Raw genomic sequence first — 12,959 nt, forward strand, 5'->3', positions numbered from 1 at the left:
GCCTTCTGTTCTGTTTACTCCTCCCACCTATGTTTTAACCTATGAGGGCCAAGCAGTTTCTTTATTGCTTAACCAATGAAATAACAGATAGAAAGATGACCCTCCTCCATCAAGTACTTACTTATTACTGTGCGTTAACTGTAGGCAAGAGTATGGCGGTAAGAATACACTGAGACGAATGATCGCTAATATTGAAATGTCATGGTTTTCATTGAAAATCTACTGGGCTTGCATTTGATGGGAGAAAATGTTCTGTACATGCCCAGGAATAGTTAGTTTTGCATACATTTAGCTACAGATATTTTTTAGTCTATTGCTTTGATACTCACAGAATAAAGCTGTCTTTGCTTACGTTTTGATCCTTGGGAAGTAGATGGCTGCAGCCTACAAAAGTAGCCTTTGTGTCATATACATTAATATCAAAGTACCCTTTTAAATTTGGCAAAATAGATATTTTAAGGATAATTAACACCTTTAAGGATAATTTATTTTTGTTTTGCTTGCTATAACTAAAAGCCTATAAATCAGTAGTATCGTGGGAGTTATCTTTTGAAGTTCTACTGTATACCTTTAAATGGTTTTTCCCCTTCATAGACGGGATTCTCCAAGGAAAAATCAGATTGTTTTTGACAACAGGTCCTATGATTCATTACACAGGTATCATCCTGCTGTGACTTTGTGATTTCAGACTTTTCAATAACACGTCCAGGGTAGGGCTGAGCTTTTTCTACCTGGATTGGTAATCACCACAAGGGAGACTTTACTATAGTTTGAACATTAAAGTAGAACCCTGCTACCACTCAGTGGTTGGATTTAGACATTTACAAATGATAAAATGAAAAGTCAGATCATCTTACGGTGTTGGCAGCTTGAGTGTTTTCCTTTAAAGACTGTTTTCTTCATGATTTTATGACAAGTCTTGAGAGAATGGAATTGAAGGGCCTGTGCTGGGTTGGCTAGAACGCAGGATAGTATTGTAGCCACAGATGAAGTTGCTCGTCAGTGTAGTGAAGCAAGCACCTTTAACAGTCTGGCACCCAGCTTCCTGAGCACATTGTTTTTGGATTGCAAACAAACAAACAAAAACCCAATCCTTATAATATTAAATATACAAATCTGGGAGCTGGGCTCAGTGATCATGTCCTTAGCACATGAAATGCTTCGGTCTTGAAGTTTGGTCTTCAGCACTATTCTCCACCACCTCCTAAAGGGAAGGGCAGTATAGGGCAATATCAATCTGTTTTTCTTAATTGAAAACAGGCAACAATTTTTAAAAGTCTGTAGATGCTTTTTTTTTTTATAGCAATTTGTAGAATATGATAGAAAAGAAAGTTAAATATTGCCGTATAGTTGCTATATAGGCATCTAGGAACATTCTCCTATAGTTAAGGAAAAATACATATTTAAACATCTCATAAACCCTCATGTTTTATTATAAGTTATAATAAAAACCCATAATTTAAAAGCAACAGGTATAAAGAGGGACATGATATTAATATGCCTGTAATCTTGGCATTTCCGATACTGAGGCAGAGCTATGAATTAAGGATATCCTGGACTATATAGTGAGACCTTGTCTCAGATAAATGGATGAATGCATAAACAACTGAAATATATGCATTTTATCAGAAGTACAGTAATATCTGGGCATGATAGTGCATGCCTTCAATCCCAACACTTGGGAGGCAGAGGCAGGTAGATCACTTAAGTTCAAGGCCAGCCTGGTCTACAAAGACCTCCAAGACAGTTAGGACTGTTACACAGAGAAACGCTGTCTTGAAAACAAAAAACAAAAACGAAAAAAAAAAAAGAAGAAGAAGAAGAGGGAAAAAAGAAAATACTTTCCATAAATGTTAATATATGCCAGCCAGGTACAGTGGCATATGTACCTTTAATCCCAGAACTCTGGAGACAGAGACAGGAAGGTCTTTGTTTAATTAAACCCATCCTGATCTACATAGATCAGTGTTTCTCAACCTGTGGTTCACCACCCCTCTGGGAGTCAAACAGCCCTTTCACAGGGGTCATAGATTAGATATCCTGCATATCATATATTTACAGTATAATTCATAACAGTAGCAAAGTTACAGTTATGAAGAAGCAATAAAAATAATGTTATGGTTGGGGTCATCACAACATGAGGATCTGTGTTAAAGGGTCGCAGCATTAGGAAGATTGAGAATTACTGGCATAGAGAGTTCCGGGACTTGCAGGACTACACAGAGTCTGTCTCAAAAGAAAAGAAATACATTAATATTACATACAGCCATTTTTTAAAATGTGCATCAGGTCTGCTGAACACATGGGTTAAGTAATGCATAAAGAGGATATCTGTCCATTAGTAGTTCTGTAATTTGACTCTAGTCAAATTCTTATTTGCTAAAATTGCTTTTATGCCACTGGAAAGCAAAATATTTGGCATATTTATTTTGTCAACTTTATTTTTCCATAAGTGTTCATATTACAGTCCAGCCTTTTTATTTCTTTCTTTGAGGGAGGCTTTTTCAACAAAAGGTTTATTAGGAAAATCTGCTAGAACAGAGGAAAACAGTGCGTATAACAAAGTCCTCTAAGTCACCTTCCTGCTCCCATACCAGGCCAGGGTAATGTTCCTTCAAAACAAAAGAAGTGGTGATTACTCCTTTCCTTCAGTATGAAAAGTTCCCCCCTTGAGTTAATTCTCCTGGTGGTGGCAGCGGTGGTGGTGGTGGTAGTGGTGGTGGTGGATTGCATGTTAGCATGAATTAAATTTTTTTAAAGTTGCATGTTTGCACAGTTGTTTATTAATTAACATTTTAAACTGTTTAACAAATGCAGATGTGTTTGTATACTATAGCATATTTCTCAATTATGTAGCTATTGTACCTGTTGGAATTTCAGAAATAGTCATTATCTATCTTAGGAGAAATTTACTAATTGGCCTTCTTAAATGAGAAAGATAGAGAACAGATTAATTAATAATTTAATTCTGGAAGGCAGTGATAAATAACCTGGGTGTATAAAATGCAGTGTACCAACCCTTAAGAATATATACTGTACTTGACTGTACACAGAACACTGGATATTTTGCTATGGGTCTTAGATCTTAAAACTTTAGAATTAAGTAGGGTCTTCAACAAAGAACGATGTTTCTTTATGAGAGGAGAAGCAGTTCTTTATATAAATCTGCAGTACTCAGTAAACAAAGTTTCTCCAAGTTACTGTTTAAGCAGATGCCCAATAAGCTAAAATTGGATGTCTTGGTTTTGTTTCATAAAACTTTTTAAGCAATAATACGTTTTGATATTAAAGCAAATTAAGTATTTCATCTCCATAAACAATGCCTTTGGATTTGAAGTGTTACATCTTAAGAATTATGAAATATAACTTTATAGTAAGTTATGTGTGTTGGATTTTTATTCAGATAATTTGCTAATCCTGGTACTCTGCAAAATTGAAATAATGAGATTGACTAACGGTCTGTAGAATGGTTACTGTTCTAAACCAGAAAATGAAGACGTGAGCGACTGAAACTCCAGGTTCCCTCTGAGGAATTTCTCTTTGTTTCTAGGATTGGAGAGGGAGCCATGGCTGATTTATTTTATGTCGAAACTTATGTTTGAAATATGCCTATTCCACAGGACATTTTACTATGTAAAAATCAAATAAAAGCTAAACTTTTGAAAGTGCAGTTGTAATTGAGAGGTTCTATCTTAGAATTTCCCAGTTTTTATTTTTCTGTTTTCTTTTTAAAACAAAGTAAATTTATGGACTTTATGGCAACATAGTGCCAATTGAATGTGAGAGTATGCTTCTAACAGTCATTTTTCAACATTTTTATTTCAGAGCTTAAAAAGGAAGCAAATAAACAAAGAAATTAGGCTTACTAAACTATTTTTTCCTATAAACTGAGGCTCAGAACTTATAAACTGATCTATGACAAAATATTTAAGATATTAAAGCTTTCCCTTTATTGATTTTCTTGATATTTAATACATAATATAAAGTCTCAAAAGTACCAAAAATGACTGCGTTATATATAAGCCTTGGGAGTTTCAACTGGCCACTTTGTCATGTCCATGGTCAACATGCCAAGTGTCACCTGGTCCAAGGGAGTACTATCTTCTATTCTCTTAAAGGAGCATCACTATATTGTCACGCTTTTCAACTTTTTTCGGTAGATTAAATTGAGAAAAGTAAAAGATTTTCTGCTTCCTGTTCTAATCAGTCCTACAATTTTCACAGTTGACTTTTTAGTAAAATGTGTTTATGAAATTAAATCTGGCACTGAGGTGGCAATTTTACAGTTAGTTACTTGCAAACTCATTAAATGTTATAAATATAATTTATCTGTACTGGAAATTTCTTTTGTACAGACCCAAATCTACACCTTCGTCACAGCCCAGTGCCAATGGAGTCCAGACAGAAGGACTCGACTATGACAGACTGAAGCAGGTTGGTACTCAGTGTGCTTCCTTTAACTGTTCTTTTTTAAAGGGGGACGGGGACCTTGCACACATACATTCTATACATGGGAATACTCCAAAAGATTACACAGTTGCAAATATTTTAGACAAATTAAAGTAGCCATATTCATCCCTTATTGTGCATCTCAGTTCTTTTCTGGTTCAGTGAGTTCCCTTTCAGTTCCAGCAGCAGTGAAGGGGACATGGTGTGCTCGTGCAATTTAAAGCTTAGCTGTAAGAACAGTAACAGTGGGCTTCCTCCTTTCTCTTCACATTAGCAAAAATAAACCAAACAAATCTGAACACATTTGATTTTGGCAGGAATATATGGGAAATGGACACTCCTGCATACTTAGGATTTCTTTTTTTCTTTTTTCGAGACAGGGTTTCTCTGTAGCTTGGAGCATACTTAAGATTTCTAAGAAGCAGTTTGGCAAAAGCAAATATCCAAATCTTCAACTTTTGACTCCATCAGTTTTATTTGAAGTGATTTATAAACATTTTTTTCTTTTTTTTTGTGATTTATAAACATTGATTGGTGCAAAAATAAAGGAATTTTAGCAAGTTGATAATCATCAACTTCATTTGTACGTGAAAAGCCTTTTCTTTAATGAACTTTAAGAGATAATTTAAAAATTTTTGGAGTGCACAGTATAACACTCACATAATTTAAGAGAAATCAATTCCTTCCAAAAATAGCTGCTGTTTTCACCTATGAAAATTGTGGTTCTTGGATGGAAAGATGGCTCAGTGGTTAAGAGTATTGCCTGCTCTTCCAAAGGTCCTGAGTTCAATTCCCAGCAACCACATGGTGGCTCACAACCATCTGAAATGAGATCTGATGCCCTCTTCTGGCTGCAGGCAGACACACAGACAGAATATTGTATACATAATAAATAAATAAATATATTTTTTAAAAAAAGAAAGAAAGCCGGGCGGTGGTGGCACACTCCTTTAATCCCAGCACTTGGGAGGCAGAGGCAGGCGGATCTCTGTGAGTTCGAGACCAGCCTGGTCTTACAGAGCTAGTGCCAGGACAGGCTCCAAAGCCACAGAGAAACCCTGTCTCGAAAAAACCAAAAAAAAAAAGAAAGAAAGAAAGAAAGAAAGAAAATAAAATTGTGGTTCTTTTTATTGTTCTTTTAACTTTGAATGTACTTTTTTTTTAAGTACATTGGTGTTTTGCCTGCAGATATGTCTGTATGAGGGCATCAGATGTCCTAGAACAGAGTTACAGACAGCTATGAGCTGCCATGTGGGTGCTGGGAATTAACCTGAACCTCTGGAATAACAGCCAGTGCTCTTAGCCATTGAGCCATCTCTCCAACCCAAATGTACATTTTTTTTTTTCTTTTCTCTAGTTTTTAAGACAGACTTTCTCTGTAGCTTTGGAGTCTGTCCTAGAACTCACTTTGTAGACAAAGCTGGCCTTGGACTCACAGAGATTGCCTGCTTCTGCCTCCTGAGTGCTGCGGTTAAAGGCATCTTTATGTACAATTCTTGATGGAGGCTCAGAGCATCATTTAAATATATATGTACATCTATAACATATATGTGCATCTTACTCGCACACGAAATACTAGCCACATAAACAGAGAATAGGTGATGCTGGAAAGATGGTTAGTAGGTAGGAGCGTTTACTGCTATTGCAGAGGACCCAGGTCCCTTTTTGAATATCCACATATTCTTGAAATCATACAGTTTCAGAGGATCTGATGCCCTCTTTTGGCTTGTTCGGACATCAGGTTCACATGTGGCACACATGCATGCAGGCAAAATATTCATACATGGAAAAAAAAATTTTAAAAATCAGTTTAAATAAAAATAAATATTTTACTTAACCTAAATATATTAAAAATGAATTCAATATGTACACAATGTTTTGACGTTTTAATGGAGTGTTTGGTTAAATTTTTTATTTAATGAATTATTTCCTATCTCAGAGGCCAGAATGGGGGGGTATCAGCTCCCATAGAACTAGAGTTACAAAGGGTTGTGAACAGCCATATGTGTTGAAACCAAACCCGAGTCTTCTGCAAGAGCTGGTCACCACATTATTTTCTTAATATATTAAGTCTGAGATCTGATGCTTGGTTTACATTTACAGTCTGTCTCTTTTTAGACTAACTTCATGTTTGGAACTCAGCAGCTATGTATGTCTGGTACCTTCATTGTTAGGTCCTTGAAATAGGACTTGGCAGCTCTGGTGGTTCCTAAGAGATCGCCATACTTCATATATGGTGACAGATCTGCCCAGAGCTAATTGTCCAGTAACATCTTCCTCGAAACTGATTTATACATCATCACTTCGATGGTGCCAGAGGATTGGGTCTCACAGCTATCTGAATTATACTTCTCTGAATAACAGAACTGGCTGTTTGAGTTCTAGTCTTTCCATTTCATATTATAAGGAAGAAATATTTAAACAGAATTTACTAAGGCTAGTCTTCTACGAAATAGAATTGAAACTAGAATCAGAAGTCATGGGGTAGACCCTGGAAACAAGTGCTTCCTTGTAAGTAAGTACAAGGGTTTGATTCCTGGACACATATGAACAAGCTGGGCACGTTGGTGTGCAGTATCCTCAGCTAGCTTGACCTACTTGGTGAGTTCCAGGCTGTCAAGAGAGTCTTAGGGGTGTTGGGAGTGTGGTCATTACATGGGCACAGACGGATGACAACCTGGACTGTAGAGTAATACCCAAGACTGGCCTCTGGTCGTGCACATACACACAACAGAACTTAACCTAAATATATTTCGTGATGTTTTAAGTTTTGATCTGAACAAGAAACTTCTTAGATGTCATTTCATCTCTTTGTTTCCTGGTGTTTTCTCTTGATACTTCAGGACATTTTAGATGAGATGAGAAAAGAACTGACAAAACTGAAAGAAGAGCTTATTGATGGTGAGTACCTGGCTCTTCCAGAGGGGCTAGCCGTGACTTAGGTTGTTGGGAAGCTGCTCTCCTCCTAGAATGGGAGTTCTTTGTAAAAATGAAGATAAACAGAATTTCTTTCTTTCTTTCTCTCTCTCTCTTTCTCTCTCGCTCTCGCTCTCTCTCTCTCTCTTTTTCTCCCCGAGACAGGGTTTCTCTGTGTAGCTTTGGAGCCTGTCCTGGAACTCTCTCTGTAGACCAAGCTGGTCTTGAACTCACAGAGATAAACATCATTTCTAAGTGTCAAGTGTAGTATTCGGTGGAAACCAGTCAGGCAGATTTCTCACTAAGACATTACTCATTGTCTTCTGCATTCAAGGGAGGACCTAGTAAATATAATCACATGTGATTCGAATCTTTGTGGTATTAAAGGTGTATGCAATGAAGATTTAAATCTTGTATCTTTTTATGACAGTTTGAACAGCCTTCTCAAGAGTAAATCATCATCTGTATCTCTTTCCTTGTGTATTGACTTTGAAAACCATTCCTTTCGTTACAGCAATCAGGCAGGAACTGAGCAAGTCGAACACTGCATAGAGAAGCAAACTGAGGAGAGACAGGACTGAATCTGGAGAAAAACAAAACTTCCTACAAACAACTGTTAACACCCCCTACCATTTTTAAGCTGTGAGAAGAAACTGGATACACAGTCAGGAGGGAAAAACGCGCCAAACTCTGAAAACCTTCAGATGCAGCAACTCTGAATCAGCTGCGCCCTCCCAGCGTGCTGCTCTTGTCCTGACCTTTACTGCAGGATGAAGAATTGTGTTTGAGTTCCCAAGCAGTACTAAATCTGGCAGGCAAGAAGTATTTTCATGTCTAGGTGAAACTGCACGTTTTCCACAATCCATTGCTAAAATAAAGAAGAGAAAGGCTTAGGGGGTTTTTAAGAAGGCGCTGATGAAGCATTTAATTTAGCAAGTTCTGCTGTTGCATTGTAAACGTTTCTCTCAGGTTTGTCTTCCTATCATATTTGATATTCCACAAAGAGTTAAGATCATAAAGTATGGAACATATGGAATTGTATGTGCTTTCAAAGGGTGGTATTTATCAGAAAGGTCCTACAATGTTTAGTCCCACTTGAGGAATTTTAGAATGATAGGAAGTCTTTCGGGTTAGCCTTCATGCAGTTTTGTAGTTTAAAACAAAATCCGTCCAGAATTTAAAGATTTAGATGCCTTCCTAAATTGTTACAATGCTTTACCAAATCTATGACTTATATATAACAAACAGTGGTCAAATGTAAAACATTCTATTATAGATTTACTGTAGGTTTTCAACCTTTTTTAGACTTATGCATGCGGACATTTTTATAATATAATTACAATCACCACAAAGTTAGCTTTTTTAATTACAGACAATAATGCATGTCACACTAATATGTAGTGGCCTTTTCAAGGCCTAGTCCCAGGGAAAATATTTTGTAGAATATAGGGAAGTGGGAGGATGGGGAGGAATAATTTTTTATTTAAAGTTAATTCTGCACTATCTTTTTTTCTCAATAATCTGCATGAATTATAATGAGAAACTCCTCGTGACTTTAATCGATAAACATGTTAACAAAACCAAGTACTTAATCTTTTACGTCATGTCTTCAGCTGTTTGTATTTTAACCAGCAATTTCAATGGTCTGAAGCATGATTCTGAGCTTCACAGGAGTTATGTCTTGCTGTGGAACTCAAAAGTTTGATCCCTGAATTTAGCAGTTGCTGTCACTAGGTCCCTGCAATGCTGCAGGTGTTTGGGTACATGCTCCTGACTTTGAAGCTGCTCTTGACCTTTGCTGTGCTAAAATACAGGAAATATCAATGGTGGCAGCAATTAGGGTCACAGAAATCACCAGGTAACGGGAAACCAATGGGGAATTCTGCAGTTTTCTTTTAGTAAAACTGAAGTGAGACTTAGGTGGTAGGAAGGGTCTGATGCTGTTAGGCCCTGATAGGCCCTGACGAGGGGTGTGTGTGTGTGTGTGTGTGTGTGTGTGTGTGTGTGTGTGTGTGTGAGAGAGAGAGAGAGAGAGAGAGAGAGAGAGAGAGAGAGAGAGAGAGAATGAATGTGATGGGGATGTGTTCTACCCCTTTATGATATAATTGGCAAAGTTAAAATAAGGGAGAAATCCTATTTGTTGTAATGTTAGCTGCTTTTTGGAAAATCTAGGAAATCAAAACTTCTCCAGACTCTCCATCACAATTTATGCTTGAGTTATTAATGTGCCATACTTGCTTTGGAATCTTACTAAAAAAGAAAATGGAAGAAATAACCCACTTTCATTTGCTTTTTAGATTTCAGACTTCTCAGTTTTAAAACAAACTTGGTGATCGCGTGGTTTTCTAAACACTGCAGTTCGCACTCATTACGGAGAAGTCTAATGAGGATTTTTTTTTCCTTTTTAAGAGTTTGTTTCTGTAGAAACTTCACTTTTAGATTAAACTGTGAGGGATGAGCTATCATAGTTCAAATACACAGCTCTTTTTCTACCCATTGTTGTCATGCAGTAATAGTAAAGGCATTAATGATGCGGCAAGCTTATAAGTTGTTCTCTACAAGAAATAGGCATTTCATTTTACTGTTGAACTTGGATTATGCAGCTACTTTAATAATGTAAATGTGTACATCCCTTACAGATCTGATCAAAAATCACTCGATTTGTTGCTGAAGTGAAATAGTCTATAGTAGGTAGAGTACTGGATATAAGTGGTCCAAAGTGAGACAGAGTACTAAAGGCAAATGCTAAGTCCTAAAAGAAACTGGTTTATGCACTAAACGTTTTGTGCCTTGGTCTAATATTTAACACAATGTCTGTGTAAGATGATAAAAAAAAAAAGAACCAGTGTTGACTCATGCTATATCCTCCATAATATTGCATTATCCCACATGGCTAAATGTATTCCTTCTTAGAAGCTTAATTGGACTATTCTATGCGTTCACTGTCATACATGACAGTCTTGTCATTGTTAGAGATTTCAGTGATTAAAATGGGAAACAGAAGCTTAGGTTATTTTCCCAAAACCGTTCCTTGGAAGCATATGATGATGATGATGATGGGTTTTGCTTTTGTGTGTTGAATGTCCTCAGCTGAGTACAGTTTAGGGACCCTTTCTAACTACAGGAAGGCACTGCTCTCCTCAACACTGTGATCTGACCTGCGACAACTCCGTACAACACACTTTGTGAATGGCTAGCAAGTCGATAGCGAACTAACTGAATGTACAAACCTTAGTGCTGGTGCTGAAATCTCTGAAGAATAGTCGTCATGATCTCAAAGTCTGTCTAAAGACTTACAGACCTAATGTGTCAATCAGAACTAAAGATGAAACACTGATGAATGTTGAATCCTCATGCTGCAGGTGTGTTTCCTGTTTAGGTTTTTCAGTTCTCTGCTGTTTTTACCATACCTGTTTCATTTAAATTTCCTACACGCTAACTTCATTTGTGCGATTGAAATAAAATTTCAGTATATACATGTTTCTTGTTTGTGACACTTAGATGACCTTCTGAAGTAATGTGTTAATTCTAAACCAAGTGATACTGGGTGAAAATTAGCACCTAACGAAGCCCAAGGCTTTACTGTTTACAGTTTATACATCATGCCACTGTTCTTTAAGATTTCATCAAAATCAGGAATAGTAAATAACACAAAGGGAATATGTAATGATCTCTCTGCCTTTTATTTTGAAGTAAGTGTTGTGTGTCCTTATATCTTACATTTTCTCAGCACACCTTGACACAGTGTCTTTTATAGTCAAGATGGTGAAATATGTTTTACCTCATTTTTTTGTTCTAGAACATGATCATATACTTCATCTCTTACACAGCACAGTTCATTTTTGTTCATATAATTTGCAGATTAAAGGCTATTGCCAAGAGATTAACTTTTTAAATGTAGTAGTCTGTGCTATCTGTAGTGTTTTTTTACATTATACTGATTTCTTTATATTGCCTCCGTGTCTGTAAATCTTAGCATTTTTATCTATTATAAAGTATCAGTTTTGAGTTCCATTTTGAAACTGTAATTTCTTCATTAGAAGTACAACAGTCTTGTATTTTTTATTTTTCCTTTTACCAGACCCCCGCCTCTATCCCAAGCTTTCCTCCTTCTTTGTGAACTACGTGTTTCTGGCTTTAATTTGCAGCCGCTATGTAGCCAGTGTTGTGAGAATGCCGACTGATTTTTCCTTGTGTCCTAACTCACGTTCCTGCCTTCTCTACATATTAGTCACTTCTCATTCAGAAATGAACTAAGCAGCAGATGCTAAGCTTTTCAGTTTCCCTGACTTAGGCTACCGTTTCCTAAGTTTATCCTCTTTTCAGTGCTGCTGTGAAGAACTCATGCTTTTAGGCGCAGGGCCTGTGAAGGTGAGCTGCAGGACGTATAGTTTGTTCATGTGGGCCTTGAGACTTGTTTGAGCCCTTTACCATGGTCTCTGATCCTGTGGACATAACCCGCAATCCAGTATTCTGGAGACAGAAACAGGAGGATTTTGAGTTTGAGGTCAGGCTGGACTGCATAGATAGACTTAGTCTAAAACAAAACCATCAAGTCCTATGGGTCATAGCATGAAAATGATGTTGTATAAGACAGTGTGAAAGGAGTGCCTGTCCATTTATCAAGTTGTGAGAAAAAACATTTTCCTAAGACATTTTATTCTAGTTTTCATCACCTCCAAACTCCAGCCTGTTCCTAGTAGTGCCATTTTTATTTTTAATAGAATTGATACCTGATCATCTACCCAGAACTCTGAGAAATATAAAAGGATCCTAAGAGTTTACTGGAGTTGATACCTCTGATGTTTTGGTAAGAGCCATTTACCCGTTTCTAAGTTCAGTGCTTCTTCTGAAGTCAAAACTTGCTGTATTTTAAGGAGTTTAACTAAACAATTAGTCTGGTCAGTATTTTGTATGAAGATCTTGGAGACGATGTACTTAACAGGAATTGTTTTTTGTTGAGCATACACTCATTTGACTGAGAGGCTAAAATTTGCAATCTCAAGAAAAGCCATCTATTTATGCCAAATATTCTTGGGGGTAGGGGAACTGTGATAACAGTTTTTCTCTATTGCCAACATCAGAATAGGCTGTGGATTAAATCTCATTCCCTTGTGAATTTTTTGAAGTACCAAGGTTCTCTTTAATGTCTTTGGTGTGGGTGAATGCGTACGTGGATGTGCAAGCAGAGACCAGTGTTGACCCTCGCCACCCACTTCTTTTGAGACCAGGTCTCTCATTGACCCTTGAGAGCTCAAATTCAGCTAGCCCCAGGGACCCTCCTGTCTCTGCCTCTTCGTGCTGGCCTTCCTAATTTGTACCACTGCACCCAGCGTTTTTACATGGGTTCTGGGATCTAACTGTGCTTCCTAAGGAGGCACGTTTTCAGTTTAGCATAGCTTTCTTGCCTTGCCCCTTTTTCCTTTATATTTTAATGTTGGAAAAATGAAACGGTCCAATTTTTAAACTCTTATGGTTGATTAGTTGATTAGAAAAGAAAGTTAAGGGGGCTGGAGAGATGGCTCAGTGGTTAAGAGCATTGCCTGCTCTTCCAAAGGTCCTGAGTTCAATTCCCAGCAACCACATGGTGGCTC

The 12,959-nt window shown here is 37.3% G+C and overlaps 1 protein-coding gene across 6 annotated transcripts in view; it reads left to right on the forward strand.

The window, feature by feature from the left end:
* Positions 1 to 11,261, forward strand: part of Enah (ENAH, actin regulator) — a 110,078-nt gene extending 98,817 nt beyond the window's left edge. For all 6 annotated transcript variants that reach the window (XM_026779640.1, XM_026779639.1, XM_026779643.1 and 3 more), the window contains 3 exons: positions 4,356 to 4,434; positions 7,293 to 7,350; positions 7,880 to 11,261. In XM_026779640.1, the coding sequence (XP_026635441.1) occupies positions 4,356 to 4,434; positions 7,293 to 7,350; positions 7,880 to 7,917 (175 nt within the window). In that variant the 3' untranslated portion in view covers positions 7,918 to 11,261. The remainder of the gene's footprint in view (positions 1 to 4,355; positions 4,435 to 7,292; positions 7,351 to 7,879) is intronic.
* The last annotated feature ends 1,698 nt before the right edge of the window (positions 11,262 to 12,959 follow it).

This window comes from Microtus ochrogaster, chromosome 6, assembly GCF_000317375.1.
Source record: "Microtus ochrogaster isolate Prairie Vole_2 chromosome 6, MicOch1.0, whole genome shotgun sequence".
NCBI classification, from domain to species: domain Eukaryota; kingdom Metazoa; phylum Chordata; class Mammalia; order Rodentia; family Cricetidae; genus Microtus; species Microtus ochrogaster.